An 18,268-nucleotide genomic window follows, 5' to 3' on the forward strand; every position below is an offset into this window, starting at 1 on the left:
GTATTAGTCTTAATTTCTTGAATTATAAACCTAAACCTAAGTTTAGCTCTATAGACCCCTTCAAGGTTTGTAAACATTGAATGATTATCGGGTGCGCGCGCAGCATGGGGTCAAACTGTTCATACTATCCTGGCTTTAAATTTAACCTAACAGGGCTGAAAAATGATGACTTACCTCAAATGAAGTGAGCACTACAAACACAAGCCTCTTTGATATTTGCATTGTCCCAGTCTGCACGTTAATTGCTTGCAGCCGCAGATGTTGTATTTTTTTTGTTTTTGAGATTCTGCATGAATTGCGAAAACGTTGCGGAAGACCTGATGCGATTTTCAAAGCCCACGACGCAAGTAAGCATTTTTGACGATACCGAATAATACGCAACTCAATCTGCTGTAATGACTTTTCTGACCCCGACATGCGCAGTGGGAACCGCCTGTAACGTGAACCGTGAAGGGGTCTATAAGCTTAACTAATTAGCTAATTATCAGGTAAAATAAAGATGGAATCAGCATATGCAGTCACTAAATTACAGCCAATTTTTTAAGGTTGTATAGAGGCAAGACAAGACTCAAGAATCATTCAAGAATGCATATTTATATGTATATATCTATATATTTACATGTGATTTTACCAATAACATTGCAACAAACAATGCAACCAAGAACAATGCAATCAGTCAATCCATCAGCTGCTGCAATTAAAGAATGGCTGCAGGCTTGAACTCGAGAGAGAGAGAGAGAGAGAGAGAGAGAGAGAGAGAGAGAGAGAGAGAGAGAGAGAGAGAGAGAGAGAGAGAGAGAGAGAGAGAGAGAGAGAGAGAGAGAGAGAGAGAGAGAGAGAGAGAGAGAGAGAGAGAGAGAGAGAGAGAGAGAGAGAGAGAGAGATTTTTTAATTTTAGAAGGCCTATTTATTATAGGCCTCATATTATTTTACACTTACTTCAACACATTACCAATGAAATTGCATAACATATCACAAAAGAGAAAAGCAAAACTAACCAAAGATTAGTGCATAATTAGCCAAAGTCCTCATATTTTTTCAAATACACCGCACTTTCGCCGCATAAATTACAGATTTCCGTGCGCAAAATATGCGGGGCTTGCATGATTTAATAATCTCCACATTTTCGTAGCAAAAAGTCACATATATCTTAGCAGAAAGTTGAAAAATTTTGCATTTACTTCACACAAGCGCAGCCTGTCCCTGTTGCCATGGGAACATTATGAGGTGACGTGATATCCCGCAATTTTTGCAAGTTCCAGCACTTTCATCGCATAAAATATCATAAATATCCCACATATTCCATCGCATTTTTTAAGAAAACAAAGATCAAGGATTTTTGCCCGCAACAATGACAAAAAAACTCTGCATTTTTCTGGAAGGACTTATTTATGAACTGCTATTTTATAATTAACTGGTTTTCCCACTAACACATTAAACTAAAGATAAATCTTACACACTGCACATCAACATGCTCTTATTATCTTGTTAAGTTGAATTAATGTGCTGGCTAGATAAATGTAGTCATTTAACGTTAAACTCAACAAGGATTTATGAAATGAAATATGGCCACGGACTAAGAATGTCGTAGTTATTTATAAAACTAGCACACAAATTTTTAATTCGTGGGAATTAATTATTAATTCAGTTCGCGCTATGTAAACTTTGCATCGTTTAAACGTTATAAAATAAAACGTCATTAAATCGGTACTCACAGTCTGATTGCTTTCCATGTCGTCCATCTCAAATGAATGGTTTTGCTCATCCAGTTCGGTAGTTGGCGCTGTCACAAAAACGCAGGGTCATAGAACTGCGGTCATAGAACTGGGGTCCTAAAACTGCAGCTTCCAGTTGTGCAGGAATACCCTTCTCGACTGCTTTCGAAATGCTCTCGCGGGACTTTGATGTCATCCACCTGTCGGTTCTTGCAGTTGCATTTGCGTGTGGTCACAAAAACGTAACATTTGTACATAGATTTAAGCACAGCAGTTTAAAAACAGGTGATTTTAAGCCATTCAAACACAAACAACAGTGCGTCCGCAGTTTCTGTGTCAGAAGAGCATGCAAGCCGCGCATTCGATTCTCATTAAGCATGTGTTGTATGTATTTTTGCCGCTTTATTGGCCTTAAATAACACATATGCCTCAAAAATCCCGTCTTTGCAAATATCCTCATATAAACACGACCATTTAGGTCTTAGGAGAAAGTAAACAGCAGAAACATTGCGCAAAAACTAGCAGATCAGCGCTGCCTCTATTGTAACATAATATTTTGTTGAGAAATGTACAGTCATTCAATTAACAACTGTCACTATGGTTACAGACATCCTGTGCGAATTCTACACGAGTTTGACTCGAGTTACTCGTTCAGGGTTTATATTCATACATAACGTTACTGTATTAGAGCTGTGACTGTAAACTGTTGTGTGAACAGAACAGACCCTGGATTATTTGTTTATGTTTACTGAATAATATGATATTAAAAAGTTGTATTTGTTCACATTAGTAAATGCATTATATAACAAACAAACAATGAAAAATATAGAGTATATAAGCATTAATTAATTCTTGTTTATGTCATTACAGTAATTGACGGTGGTTCATGGTGCATTCACTAATGTTAACAGTTTCAACTTTGATTAAAAAATTATTAGTAAATGCTAAAATAAATACATTTACAATTAATAAATAATTAATAAAACAATCATTAAAGGTGGTGATATTCATGTTTTCTTTTTATATAGTGAGTTATTTAGCTGTTTCGCCTTAATCTGAAATGCCCTGCAAACTACAGCTACCTATATGCCACATGAGACTTCAATATGGAATTTATGGCAAAAAAATCTCCCCTTAAAATGCTATTGGTCTCGCCTACATAAAGTGTTAGGTAAAGGAATATGACTTGGCCTGAAAAATATTTCAGTCAGAAGAATTTTTTCACTTTAATTCTTTTTTTGTATGTTATATATGTCAAAATCTGTGTAAATAATAAAAAAAGGTCCCTGATTAACACTTGCAATTCAGTGTCGTGATGGTTTTAAAAAATATTCTGAAGGTAGTAAAAAAGGTAGTAAAAAGTAGTAAATTTAGCTGAAGGATTTCTGTATAAACCCTGGAAAAAAACCCTGAATTGCATCCGCTTTTAGCGTTACATTTTCACTCTTACATTTTTTTTTTTTGGCAGAATGAAGAGGATGAAGCAGGTGATGACAAGGTAAGACACTCATCTATATTTTTAGTTTCCTAAAAGGTATTTTGTGGCAACTTAATTTCTGTATTTTACACATTTTATACTTAATTATTGCTCTTGAAGTGTAATTCTTAATCTTGTTCCCCGGGGCCCACTGCTCTGAACATTTTCTTTATATCCCTCATCTAACACGCCAGACTCTGTTCATGAACTCACACTTGGCTCCCAGTCAGGTAGAGGCCCCCACACACTAAAAGATAACTTGTAGGGATGCTCCGATCAATCGGTGTCGGCCGATAATGGCATTAAATGACTCAATCGGTACTTGCTATATTTGCTGATCTTGTGAACCAATCTTTGTTTACTTTTGTCATCATAGGGATCCTGAATGCGGCTGCAGTTAGAGAGCATTATTTACGCAGTGCGAGCATTTTTATAACCTGTTGCTCATGTGCGACGTGCAGATTTGGATTTCTCCCTCTGCCTTTACAGAGATATGTGTATTTTCTATGAGGACATGCTCCGGTCAACAGCGCGATGCGTCTTCACATCCCCATCAAACAGTGTATACAAAACGTATCTATCACTGACAGTTGCATCCTCATTCCAAAAGTTTCTTATTTGCATGCATTTTAAAGTTTTGACCATTTAAACTTCCTTTTTCCTCACAGCTGCTCTTGTCTGCGTACACCCACCACACGCACATACAGCAGCCTGTCATCAGTGCACATGAACAGAGCGATCTCTCTCACATCTTTGAGCTGCAGAATTCTTATTCATCTCTCAATAAAATCCCTCGCTGTTCTTGACTTAGGAACTATTATACTTCATACGAATCCATGTATATTTATTAAATACAGTAAAGACTTATTTTTATTACTTTTAAGAGACATAAACCTTTTTAAAGAGATATTAAATATCTCTTTGCAGAAGATATATTTGTTTTGCTTATTTATTTGATTCTCCATTAACACAGTAATTAGCTATATAATTGTAAGTAATATAACGAAGGCAACATCCGTGGTATGACATTATTTAGAAAAAATTTTTTTACAGTCATTGAAGAGATTGCATATCAGCTTAAAAAAAAAGGATCGGTATCGGCCAATCACGTAGATTGTCATATAGAAGGAAATGATACCCAATCAGAAAGCGAGCTAATGAAGGGCATAACATAAAGCATAACAACCACAGTCATGGTGCAGAAGGCACAGTCCTGTGAAATGAACATCAGAGATGTAAAAATGTTTGTTAACTGTGAAGTCACGTTTGACAGTGAGAGACATTGCAAGATTTCACTGAGATTTCATATGTTCTCAGTCGAGACTCGTCATGTTGTCATATTTGTGGTCTCTTACATTTAGGAATTCTCATAAGATTTTAAAAATCTTTAAGTGTGGGACATGCAGGCTAAGGAGAGAACTACAAAATGTGCAGAGCAGTGGGCCCCCAGGAACAAGATTGAGAACCACTGTTCTAAATTATTTTATTAGCTAGATATTGCTCATAGTGCAATTTCAAATCTTTGATTTTGTCCTATTAATTTTTGTACACAAAGGGTTTTGTTCAAAAATGGAAATCCATTGTGATGTCTATAAAAAAGTAAGGGAATTATTGTCAGTGTTTTTGAGTGTTTTCAGGATATTACATGTTGATTCATGTTTGCTTATTTTTTCATAGATAAAATTATCAGACAAAACTAATAATGGTTGCTATACTGTTTCAGGGAGAGGACAACCATCTAGCCTCAGAGGTGAAAATTAATTTATAATTTGTTTGTTCTAGAACGTTGGAGTGTGTGGCTTTTACTTATTCTGCTCTCTCATTTCTCTTTATCATCTCGCTGACAACAATCTGTCTTTACTTTTTTATTTCAGTCCTTAATTTTTAATCTTTTGCACTTTTTTCCCCTTTACTTCTAACTCACTATGCCCTTTTTTTTGAAGCCTTTTTTAATCAGATGGTGTCCTTCTCCCTTATAGGTGATGCGGGTGCATTTTTCATGTAAAGTTATTAAATTGATATGTGAGCATGAACTACCAAACCAGTCATAAGTCACTTGGGTATATTTGTAGGAAAAGCCTAATTTAAATAACTTTAATTTAAAATGCAATTTTTTTAACCCTCAGATTCCAGATTTTAAAATCGTTGTTTCTCTGCCAAATATTATCCTTTCCCAACCAACAAAAAATGTACCCTTACAGCTGGTTTTGTGGTCCAGGGTCACTTGTGTATTTGTAAAAATCCTGTTCTTTTTTAATATGTATAGACAACTATAAATAAGTCATTCAAACACTTTTAAGAATAAAGGTGCTTAAAAGGTTCTCCAGAGCGTTGCCATAAAAGAACCATTTTTTCCCCCACAAAGAACCTTTTTTTAACTAGAACTTTTTGTGAAACAGGAATGTTAACAATGTTAATGGTTCTTCTTGGAACTATTTAGCAAAAAAGGTTCTTCTATGACTTTGTGAAGCACTTTTATTTTTTTTAAAGTGAAGACACTATTTGAAGCATGTTAACACTGAGACTTAAGTTTTTCCTTTTATGTAAACCTTTTGCTTGAACAATAGCATTTATTTTGGATGGGGGGCCTGTTTCTCTGACTAATGACAGAAGTCATTGGTCAAAAAAATTTAAACAACCTAAAGCAGGGGTGACCAACCCTGTTCCTGGAGGGCTACCGTCCTGCAGATTTTAGCTCCAACCCCAATCAAACACAACTGAAGCAGCTAATCAAGGTGTTTAGGGTTGCTTGATATTTACAGACAGGTGTGTTGGAGCTGGGTTGGAAATGAAGTCTGCAGGACGGTAGCCCTCCAGGAGCAGGGTTGGGCACCCCTGACCTAAAGATTTGGGATTGTCCCTTATTGGCCAAACAACCCAGCATTTTTTTTTAAAGCAGGGGTTCTCAAACATTTTCCGACCAGGGACCCCTTACCCGGCAGAAAAATATCCAAGGACCCCTTTAAAATTCTAATAGTTACTAAGCATATTCTTACCTTAAACCATGTTTTACACTTATTTCATAGTGATAAACAAAACACATTTTCTCCTGAATCAAGTTAATTCAACTTGTTTGTTTTTAAGAGGTTGTTTTGTTAAAATTACATTTAGGCCCAACAGTTATACCTTTTATGACCTTAAAAGCTTTCATAAAATTAGAAGTAGCAAGACTGACATGGTTTCCTAGAAGATCCCCATGTGTAAATATCCCCTTCTTAATAATACAACACAATTATATAATTTATAACAAATTATCTCACAGACCCTCTGACTAAGCATTAAGGACAAGCAGGGGTTCCTGGACACCACTTTGAGAACCCCTGTTTCATAGTAAAACTACTAAACTCTTAAAATAAATGTGTTAAAACATTTTTGGAACAACACACTTTGTTTTAACACATCTTGTGTTGTCCCTTTTATTTATTTGAACTCAAAATCAACATAAAATAACACACAATGTGTTAAAATAACACAAAATGTGTTAAATTGGATAACAGAACAAACGTGTTAAAATCAAACACATCCTTTCTTAGAGTGTAGCTGCACCCAGAAATTTAATTGTTTCCGGACATACAGAAGCCCACAAATCCATAAATGTGATATAATGTGAAATAATAAAAATGCATGGCTTCATTAGCAGTTTACACAATTTCTTCAGTATTTTGCAATGTATTTTGCAATGTTTGCTATTTTATTTGATGCTACTAGGGGCACAAAATGGCTTCAAAAAGAGATTGGTATTCTCATTTGCATTGTATGTTAAATGCTGTCTGGTACATTTGCGAAGCTATTAAAGGCATACTAGCAGATTACTCATACTCACAACAATGATAAAATTTGAAATGAAAATCAAATTTTTTATGATGGACAAAATTATTTAGGCGCCTTTAAATTTAGGATCTTAAAAATGTTTAACCTATTTTTTCTCTGTCCACCTATTTTTTTCTAGTCTCAAGAAGATTTGATGTCTGAGGTAACTTTAAAGAGCGTAATCAGCTAAAGCTGGTTGTTGTACCGACTTAAAAATGAAGGTGCTAAAAATGGTTCTTTGTAGTGCTGCCACAACTTTTCAGTCACAGCTTGTTAACTCTTTTCCTCGCCTTTGACGAGTTATTAGGGATGGGTATCGTTTGGGTTTTTCGATACCGGTGCCAAATCGATACTTTTAAAAATGCTACCAGTGCCTAAACGAGTCACAAAAAGACGGTAGATGAAAGAACAGCATTAAACACAATGAAAATTCTTCTGTGTTTGTCATTGTGTCATGATTTGTTTATTAATGATTTGCTTAAAGCACCATCATCTTTTAAGCCCTGCATTCTTGATTTTTTTTCTTTGAGATTTTTGATGTGTGAACTAAATGAAATCTTTTCAACACTTCACTTTAAGGTCAGTAAAATGTTTTATGATTAGTTGTTAATAATCTGTTCAGATTCACGCGCTGCCGCTCACAAAAAGATAGAGCGAGTTCCAATCGAAAGTGTCTTGATGTATAAACTCTAGAGAAAGTAGAGCAATTGTAAATGCTGGGTTGTTTTTAACCCAGGGCTGGGTCACTATTGGACAGAACACACTGCCGGGTTAAAATGACCCAACTGCTGGGTTGTTTTAAGGTAAGGTAAGGTATACTTTATTTTTGAAACATCCATGTTGAAACAACCCAGCAGTTTGGTTAAAATAACCCAGCAGTTGGGTCATTTTTACCCGGCAGTGTGTTCTGTCCAATAGTGACCCAGCCCTGGGTTAAAAACAACCCAGCATTTTTTAGAGTGTAATAGTGTGGGTAATTAATATACACTTGACGAATAGAGCATTAAAATACAGCGTGTTTCTTTATGCGACATCCCCTTCACGAAGTGCCCTTCAAGGGCGCAAAAACGCCATTTGGAATTTTTTTTGTTATCTGCCTCTAATGAACTTGACACTCATGACTACCGTGTCCCCTTTCAAAGGCCCTTAACAGCCGTAGTACTAATAAAAAGTTAAGCGAAGAAACAAAACTTTTATTATTAACTCCATCCTATGTATTATTAAAGCTTTCCGACTTTTACTTTTATGTGAATTTTGTAAGTCAGGAAATTATTTACACCATATGAGTGCAGTATAATTTAAGTAGCAAATCATGTGGGGTGCTTGTGAGATTATGCTTTTTGCACCACAGAGAGCACAATATTTTAGTCGACTGTTGAGGCATTTAAGAATCATCGAAATCTGTGTTCTGATTTGGCCCGGTAGATACCGGCCATAAAGGGTTTTGGTACCCAACCCTATGAGTCAATTAAGAGAAGTGCTTTCCTGCCAATATCAAGTTTTTACGACAATCCATATGTCCACTGTTATCCACTAGGCGCTGACGCATCCATGGATCCAAAAACAGTAAATGTTCATTGCTTGTTAAATCACCGCCCTGAATCTTTAATCTTAAACAAAAATCCTTTACAAAAAGGCAATTATCTCAGCTTTTTGCTCAAAATTTTTGTATTTTTGAAGACACCTACCCATATTTAAGAGGTGATAAAAAGAGAACAAATGACGATAGTATGAAACAACAGGTTTTTGTTTCAAAGCAGGGGGTCTGTTCTTTCATCCGATATACATTTTTAACAAAATGTTTATATATTTAAAGAAGAACATTTTCTGGAAGGCCATAAATTTAAAATCATAAAAAATGCTGCCGTTGACAACTTAAAAAAAAAATGCTGGTGGGGAAAGAGTTAAAGGAGCCATTTCTTTATTACACACCTATAGTCTGTATAACCATTTCCCACCACAAATAGCCTTTTGTGCGAACAGAAATGTTCTGTATATTTTACAGAATTTTTATGGAAACATACAGCACGAAAAATAATTTTTAGGAACCTTTATTTTTAAGAATGTTAAGAGTAAAAATGGCAGCGTTCTTTTTAAGCCATGTTGGGTAAATATTGGACAGAACGCACAGCTGTGTGTTTTGTCCAATATTTACCCATTATGGGTTAAAATTGACAGCCATTTTTAGAGTGAACCAAATTTACGTTTTAACGTAAATTTGGTATCTTAAAACGTAACCCTTTACGCCTCTAATTTCTCAACTGCCATCCTTTCTTGTTAACCTCCTATTTCTCCCCTACTTCTCTCCATAGTCCTGTAGTTGCCTCCTTCCTGTATCTCTTATTCAGATGCATGCATCTCTCATGTTCATCTCTCCACTTTTAACTCCTGTTCTTTTTTCATCTGACATACTGTCTGTTCTCCCATCTAGGACGAAGAAGAGCTCCAAAAGCTTGAGGTAGTTTAATATGCTTGCTCTTTAATTTTAGTTTGTCACTCTTGCTCTTTTTTTTCTCCCTCTATTTTGTGAAATATTTTCTTTCCAGGAGATGATAAACTTTTTTCTTGTAATATCTTTAGCAGAGAATTTAGTCTAATACTTATGATTCATATCAACATTTATTAAACAAACCAAATCATTATCACGTTTAGGATTTTATAATTAAGGATATATACTGAAAGAGTTGTGAAGGCAAACATTTGCACTCATTTTTGTGGTGTTAAGATTAGGTTAACATCTTGGCTTATGAGGCAACTTGGTTTTGATGTGCAGTGTATTTTTAAGCTCTCTAGATATGTGATCAGCAGAGGCTTGTGGTTGTGGATTATAAATATTTTCCATATATTTTTAAGTTGTAAGTCATAAATTATTGTAATCACTATTCCAATTACATAAAAATAGTCAGAGATTTTCTATAGGCAGATACAATTTGTTGACACAATGGCAATTATAGAATAGGTTTCTTTAAAGGGACAGTAAGTAGGATTTACCTCCACCTAGTGGTGAAATTGTATTTTGCATTCAAACGAATAGTGCTGTCTAGCACCTCGCTTTTCCAAATGTGTTTTGCAACTACAGTAGCCGTTATGTACTCACTGATTTCCATGTCCGTTTCAGCTGGTTCACGTATTCTGAATGAAAACGCGTTGTGGAAACGTGTGAGTAGGCTAGTGCTTTTTGTCCCTCTCTGCTATTATAGTTTTTCAGTATGGCGGATCGACATGGAAGCCTCCTTGAACTTCCTGTTCAATGTAAGTAAAGAGAAGAAATTCTAAACTTACAAAGAAAAGTCAGATCACTGGCAGAGGTCATTTGACACCAATGTGGACATATTTATGAATAAAGACATCGATTTTGATTAATAAAACACTTAAAATCCTACTTACAGTCCCTTTAAGATATACAAAAGGATAGACCAAATATAAATAGTATGTGATTGTAATTTAATTTACACACACATTTTTATGCAATAGTATGTCTCATAGTTGTTCATAGGATTTACAATTTAGAGACTATGTTAAAATGTATGTATGCTAGAACAACATTTTCTATTCATATGAATACACAATGAGATGTTGTACAGAGATAACATTATTCTTTAAATAACAGGACTGAAAATTGATGCGGACATTTGCTAAAAGCAACATTATTTTGCGTTTTTGGTATAATACAATGTGTTTGCGTGGTTTATGGTTAAAAACATTATTTTCCACATACCGTACATTATTGTTGCGCCATAAACCCCTGCCTTCCTCAAACGCTCTGAATTTGTACAAAGCTTATCGTTCTGAAAAGCGCAGTATGATCCAAGTTGCCAGCTGATCTGTACCTTGTGATTGGCCTGAATACCGTAAATGGAACTCTCCTCACCTTGTTTTGAAGATTAGCTCACAATGCTATGCTGACAGGAGTTAATATCGTCTTTACTACCTTATCAATACGAGCCGAATCTGATCCAGTAAATGCAGATGACCAGATGTTACGTTGAGCAGAGCGTAACAGATTGGTAAGGTAGGGATATTAAAACATTAAGGGCCCTATTTTAACGATCTAAGCGCATTGTCTAAAGCGCACAGCGGAACGTCTAAATGGGCGTGTCCGAATCCACTTTTGCTAATTTAACGACGGGAAAAATGGTTTTTGCGCCGAGCGCATGGTCGAAAAGGGTAGGTCCTATTGTAATGGGAGTATTTTGGGCGTAACGTGCAGTAAACCAATGAGAGACTTAGCTCTCATCCCCTTTAAAAGCAAGTTGCGCTGGCGCTATGTCTAATCCCTATTTAGATAACGGACTTTGTAAACTGAAAAACTAAGCGGAGGAAGAAGATCCCCATTTTAAGATGAATGTTAAATAATTGTGTTGTTTTTCACTTGTATTGAAATTGTTATTTTTTTATTAAAACCTTTAAAACCCGTTTTCTTTTAGTCATGGAAGTAAAAAGCAGGCTTGTAATTGCTTTAAATGTATGGCTATCCAATATCATCAAAAAATAATTTACAAGTATGTAAGATAAGGTTTGTACTCTAAAAATACTTTATTTGTAACAAACAGGAGATAAAGAATTTACAAACGGCTCCCCTCACGTTTCAGCACTTTGGACAGCGGTTTTTTTAGCAAAGAGTTTTTTAAGCATTACTTAAAAATGTTTCTCATCTCACCATATCCACAGTTACAGAGTCATCATATACAATAAATCCGTGAGGTAGCATTAAAATTTTTTTTAAAAACAGACGCATTTGTTCAAAGCAAAGCATTTATTTACTTACCAGGCTGCAGAAGCAGCTCTTTGCGCCTTCTAACGTCTCATAATTAGTCCTCATTTATGTCCAAGAGACTCTTTATAATCTTTTATATTCAATCCTTTAATCTTTCATATTTAAATGCATTTTTGTGTTGCTGCGCATTCATGTACCTTGTGATAAGCAAACCCGCGTTGTCCTCCCGTGTATAGGCGCATTTTACTAATGCGCTCTTTAAATAACATAAAACACATTGCGCCATTGACTTTAGACTTTAGACCAGGTTTTTGTTGGTCAATGGCGTAGTCTATTTTAGTTGCCTCAAAATAGCAACGCGCCAACAATGCGCCTGAACACACCTCGTTTTTAGACCAGAACGCCCATGGGCGCAAAAGGGGGCGCAAATGCATTTGCTATTTAAACAACGCGGCGCTAAACGTGAAAATTAGGGTGGAAACTAGCGAAAGACACTTGCGTCGCGCATTGCGCTGCATTGCGCCGGGTGTAAGATAGAGCCCTAAAACCGTGCCTGGATTAGTGATCGTAGAAACAACAAACAACAAGCACAACTCTACACTGCACAGAACTTGCGTTTGAATCAAGGTTTAGTTGGTAGTAAATTGTTTAAATATGAAAACATACAGTAGACAACTTGCAGACTGTGAGTCAGAAGCGGGAGGAATTATGATAATAAGCGTTGTGTTCACGTCAACTGGTCCAGGAAGTAAACACAGGAAGTTGCCTACAATCCTTGTGATTGTTGTAGTCCAAGAAATAAATTTTACTTGCGTCATCGTTTAGTTTGGGATTTGGATCCCTTTTGCATATCGTTAACATGTTCTAATACACACACACCAAAGGAAATGTAAAATCGTTAATCGGATAATTGGTGCTCTTTAAAGCAGGCCACATGTTAAAGCATACTATTGCAAACTAGTGTAAACATATTCAGTGTTCATTTGTGGGCCACAATTAATTGCAGTAAATTAGGCAGATGTGACAGGATTGACTCTTCCTGCCTTTACTCTTCACCTTCTCTGTTTTTCATCCTATGTACTTTTTCCCTCCAGTCATTTCACGCCTCATTTACCGGAGAAGAAATCCTGGAAGTAGTTTCCTTTGGCTATGATTTTTAGCATGTTTCTTTGTTAAAAACATATGTACGCACAAACACAGCTTTTAGCTGGACGTAGGATAACTTTCTTTTTCCTTAGTAGCTGTTGCTATGAACCAAATACATGGGCTGATTCTCACACATGTTTCTTTTTTATATTTAAATCCCTTCACCTCAGGACGAGGAGGAAGAGCAGGGCTCTGAGGTACTTTAGCACAAGCTTGTTTGTTTAGCATGTTGTGATAATTTAAAACCAGAAATCAGCAGTGCTTCCCACTCTAGAAGCATCAGTTGTATTCTAACTCCTTGTTGACTAACTAGTTGCATTTGAATAGATCGCTTTTTATATTTGTCCTAATTGCTTGGGTTGTTTTCTTACTGTTTAAGTGGTAAAAGCTGCTTAAAATACTCTAAAACTAAGTAAGTTTAACCCATAGTTGGGTAAATATTGGACACAACCAGCTATTGGGTTATAAATAAACCTACGTTTGTTTTTTGTTTCGCAACTTTTGGTTGAAACAACCCAGCATATGATTTATTATAACCCATTGGTTCTGTCCAATTTTTACCCAACCATGGGTTAAACTAACCCAGAATTTTTTAGAGTGAAGAGCGCACTTAAATGATCTGTACTATCCAAAAAACATTACAGAAACAAATGTCATTGCTCATTAAAAATTTCTGTGACAGCCCTCGACTCTGTTAACAACAAAAGATTTGTGAATAATCTGACTCTGGTAAGAGACCCACCCGCAGACTAGGTTGAAGGACAAAAAAACCACAATGGGGAAAACGGTACTAAAAATAAAACAGACTAGACAGGACTGACTCTAACAACTTTGCATCACAAACAGAACTGAAATAAGGACTTGACAGGATCATGGACTGGTCTCGACCCAAACATGGACTGAACACATGCCAATTAACTCGATCCGGGGAGACCTGACAGATGACACGAAGCACATGATTGGGGGAAATATACATATACAATTATACATACATATGACGCACGAGCACAGGATGCTAGACAACAGTACATTATATATGGAAACAAATCAGGAGGGAACAGTGGAAACGAATCAAACGATGATGGAATGATCTAACGAGGGTGGCGGGGGCATAAACAAGACACGGAAGCACACGCTTCAAACAAAGGCCATGTGCTACCACACAAAACAAGGGTACTGCCACAAACATGCCACATTAAGACTGTGAACAACTATGAATTACTATGACAGGACGGGTTGATCATGACAGAGACTGATTGTTTGCTTTAAATTATAATGTCATGAAATCCAAATCATAAAAAGTGCAGAGCGTACAAACTGCAATTCTATTGTCATTATTCTGAATTGGGTCACAATCACACAGCATGATTTCTGATGTATTGTTCTTCGCTCTTTTGATTGCCAGGATGTAATGTGCCTTGGTCATCGGCTGATTTTAAAGCAACACTAAAGAGTTATTGCTCTTTGCTCCCCCTACAGGTTAGAAGCGTAATTTTTCATTGACACTGTCGTAAATACTGCAGCATAGCTGGCTCTGATTGGATTGTAGGTCTGCCGTAAAGCAAGTTTTTGTAGTTTTCACTCGAACTACAGGACCACTACCCGACGGTTGGAAACTTCTTTAGTGCGGTTTTGGCCGATAGAGGGCTGCAAAGCGAATGTGAAAGTGCTGTTCACCCTGTTTAGAGTGGATGAACCACTGAAACTTTTTTGGAAACGTTATTTTAAGGTAAAAAAAACTCTTTGGTGTTGCTTTAAACAATGGTCGGTGTCAAAAAGTGGGAAAAAATTATTCTTCTACCGCTGCCGATTATAGGCTGTGCATTCATGTTTTTTTATGCATTTCCTTAGCTTAAGTAAGGAATAATTGATGACGGAAAATATAAGAATATATAAGAAAATAATGCACGCCCTTGACTTCTATGTATTTCCATAAAAATGTGATATGATTCAATTCAATTTTATTTATATAGCGATTTTCACAATTGTTAATTGTTTAAAGCAGCTTTACATGAGTAGATGTAGGGGAAAACACAGACAATCAATAGATAATATAAGAAGTAGAATATAGAGGCTAAGGATAAACTGTACAAGCGAGCATAGTAGAAGTAGAATATAGAGGCTAAGGATAAACTGTACAAGCGAGCGTAGTAATAATGTAACATATACAGTAAGGTGCCCAAATTAAGCCATAGTTTGCTGACTCTTCCTGGATGAAAAAAAACCCTATGAGGAAAACCATGTGGGAAAACTCCTAGAAGGACAAAAATCCTTGGGAGAGGATTAAACTGGTTCAGCCGGTGGTCGTTGGTCACAGATCGGCTGGGCATCACGTTGAAGGACAGCCAGTAGATCAGTGGTGTGATGACCTTCACAGCAGAAAGAACTGGGTCTGTTTGTCTCATTATCCTCTGGGTCGAGGACGAGACCGAGAGAAAGAAAAACAGATTAGCGTAGGGGCCGTTCACATGTAATGAAATTAAAATCCACTCTGTTCCAGACAGGCTATCTATTGCGGCATAAGTATATTACCCATATGAGGAATGTGAGTGCTTTGTTCAAGACAAACTAACTATTGGGGGATAAGTACATTTACTGGACATTTTATGTGAATGCTTTGTTAAATAAGAATGTCTTAAGTTTAGCTTTAAATTGATCGACTGTGTCTGAAACTCGAACATTATTTGGTAAATCATTCCAGAGCTTAGGGGCTAAGTAGGAGAAGGATCTACCACCTTTAGACACTTTTGATATTCTAGGGATAATTAAGTGGCCAGAATTTTGTCATTGCAGTATATGTGGTGGATTGTATTCTGATAGTAATTCTTTAATATGCAAGGGTTCTTGGCCATTTAAGGCTGATTAGTAATATTTTAAATTGTATACGATATTTAACTGGTAGCCAGTGTAAAGATGCCAGAATTGGACTTATGTGGTCATACTTTTTAGATCAGCGTTTTGAACCAGCTGTAGCTTGTTTACCTGATTTGCGTGACATCCCCCGAGTAAAGAGTTACAATACAATAGTCATAAATAAGCATGAATAAGCTTTTCTGCATCTGATGCAGACAGCATATGGCGTATTTTTTAGATATTTCTTAGATGGAAGAATGCTGTGCGGCAGACGTTGGAGATATGACAATCAAAAGATAGATTGCTGTCGAACATTACACATATTTGGTTCAATAATAAGTATCTCTGTCTTATCGGAGTTTAGCATAAGAAAGTGCCATCCAGTCCCTAAGATCATTAATGCAGTCTGTTAGCTTAGCAAACTGGTGAGTTTTGCTAGGATTTGACGCGATGTAAAGCTGGGTATCATCCGCATAGCAGTGAAAACTTATGTTATGTTTCCTGATAATGTCTCCTAAAGGTAACGTATATAACGAGAATAGGATGGGGCCTAAAACTGATCCCTGAGGTACACCGTATTTAACGTGGGAGTGATATGACTCTTCCTCATTTACATAAGTGATATTGATTGGTTCGATACGATCTAAACCAGGCTAACGCCTGACCACTGATGCCAACATAGTTTTCTAGTCTATTGAGTAAGATTGTGTGATCTATTGTGTCAAAGGCTGCACTAAGGTCTAGTAATATAAGGATTGAGATTTCACCACGATCGGATGATAAAAGGAGGTAATTTGTAACTCTAAACAGCGCTGTCTCTGTGCTATGGTGGGGCCTGAATCCTGATTGGAACTTTTCATATGTATTATTATTCGCTATGTATGTGCGTAGCTGTGTATGTTCAATTTTTTTACATTTGTACTAGTATATGTTTAAAGCATATGCATGTCATTAACTCTTGACCCTGAACCTGTTCTAAACAAAATGCATGTATGCAATGAGTACAATGTATTAAATGCTTTGCAAGTACACAGCAGTTAAAGACTTCTAATTAGGGATGCACCGATACCACTTTTTTGGAATACGAGTACGAGTACTTGCATTTCAGTACTTGCCGATACCGAGTACTTAATAAAAAAACATGATTTAAATTTACAGGTAACCGCTTTAGTCATATAATTTCACAAAAAAACAAAGGACTGGTTTTGCAGTTTGTTATAAACTCTGCCTCTTTGGACAACACGAGGCATTAACCCCTTACACACCGCTCAAACATAGACATTTCTCAGACCGTGGTATCAATTCCAGGTATCGGGGGAAAGAGTACTTTAAAGAGTAAAGAGTACTTTAGAAAATGTGGTATCGAGGCCGATACCCGATACCAGTATTTGTATCGGTGCATCCCTACTTCTAATATTAAGTGAGACCTATTTGTTACAATTATTCATTAATATTCAATAGTTTGTTCAGTTTTATAATTCAATACTATTCATTATTTTAACTACTGCCATGACTATACAGTACAAACCACAATGTGTGTATGAATACTAGAACGAGAGACACATGATGTACTTTCTATAAAATAGCTAAAGTCATAGGTGTAATTTATGCAAGAAGTAAACACTTTACCAAGAATTTAAAGCACACTATTTATATATTTTATTGTAAACTGTGTGGTTGGTGTTATCTACAGGAGGCTGAAGACTAATTTCCTAAAGCTATGAATATTGGAGCTGAATCTTCCTACACAGGTAATACATGTTTTCTTTCTTCACTCATCCACTTAATGGTGTTGTAGGATAACATTACCACAGTAGGAAGCCGACTGCCCAGTGTCCATATTGTTATTAGACAGCAACAGGCTCGGACTGATAATCTGTACAACCGGGCAAATGCCCGGTGGGCCGGTCGACATGTGGGCCAGTGGCCCCCGAGATTTATTTATTTATTTATGCCAAAATGTTAAAGTTATTTATTTTCTGCCCGTCATGTATAAATGCAGTTGCATTTGGCTTGGGGGCGGGTGACAGGTAAATATTTTCGGCCTCTTCATGACCGGTTTAGTGTGTGTTACGATCGCGCCCCCCTGCTCCACCCCTCAAATGGATTTGTTTTAAGCAGCCGCTAGGTTTATGGGGAAATATACAGTGATGATAGCGCATCATTTTGCCTTGCACTTAAGAATAATCATTATGGACAACAGAGGCTCCAAAAAGATGAAAGGGGGAGCGGAGAAGATCAGCGAGAAAAAGTTGCCCAACAACCACCCAAGTATATCTGGAATAACTTTTTTTTGTTTTTCCATGACAATGACATTTGCGTGCGAGCACGTGACTCTTCCAACGAGTTCGGTATGTGTTAGCGTGCTCTCTGTTTCTTGATGAAGTGCAAGCCGAGGCAAGCTCAGTGTCACATTGGCCCTCATTTATCATACTTGCGTAGAAAAGGGCGTATATGTTGGCGTAAGATTATGCTTACACTCCTCTCACCGCCTGATTTATGAAACTGTGCGTACCGTTGATATTCAGGTGTACGCAATATCTGCCCTTC

General features: G+C 36.7%; 1 protein-coding gene across 10 annotated transcripts in view; it reads left to right on the forward strand.

Moving 5' to 3' along the window:
- Positions 1 to 18,268, forward strand: part of sh3bgr (SH3 domain binding glutamate-rich protein) — a 46,354-nt gene that overhangs the window by 19,970 nt on the left and 8,116 nt on the right. For 3 of the 10 annotated variants that reach the window (XM_065271168.2, XM_065271174.2, XM_065271175.2), the window contains 6 exons: positions 3,184 to 3,213; positions 4,916 to 4,942; positions 7,142 to 7,165; positions 9,434 to 9,460; positions 13,036 to 13,062; positions 17,412 to 17,469. In XM_065271168.2, coding sequence (XP_065127240.2) covers positions 3,184 to 3,213; positions 4,916 to 4,942; positions 7,142 to 7,165; positions 9,434 to 9,460; positions 13,036 to 13,062; positions 17,412 to 17,426 — 150 coding nt within the window. In that variant the 3' untranslated portion in view covers positions 17,427 to 17,469. The remainder of the gene's footprint in view (positions 1 to 3,183; positions 3,214 to 4,915; positions 4,943 to 7,141; positions 7,166 to 9,433; positions 9,461 to 13,035; positions 13,063 to 17,411; positions 17,470 to 18,268) is intronic. The other 7 variants (XM_065271170.2, XM_065271177.2, XM_065271171.2 and 4 more) reach the window with 4 other exon arrangements.

Source organism: Paramisgurnus dabryanus, chromosome 8 (genome assembly GCF_030506205.2).
Source record: "Paramisgurnus dabryanus chromosome 8, PD_genome_1.1, whole genome shotgun sequence".
Taxonomy (NCBI): Eukaryota; Metazoa; Chordata; class Actinopteri; order Cypriniformes; family Cobitidae; genus Paramisgurnus; species Paramisgurnus dabryanus.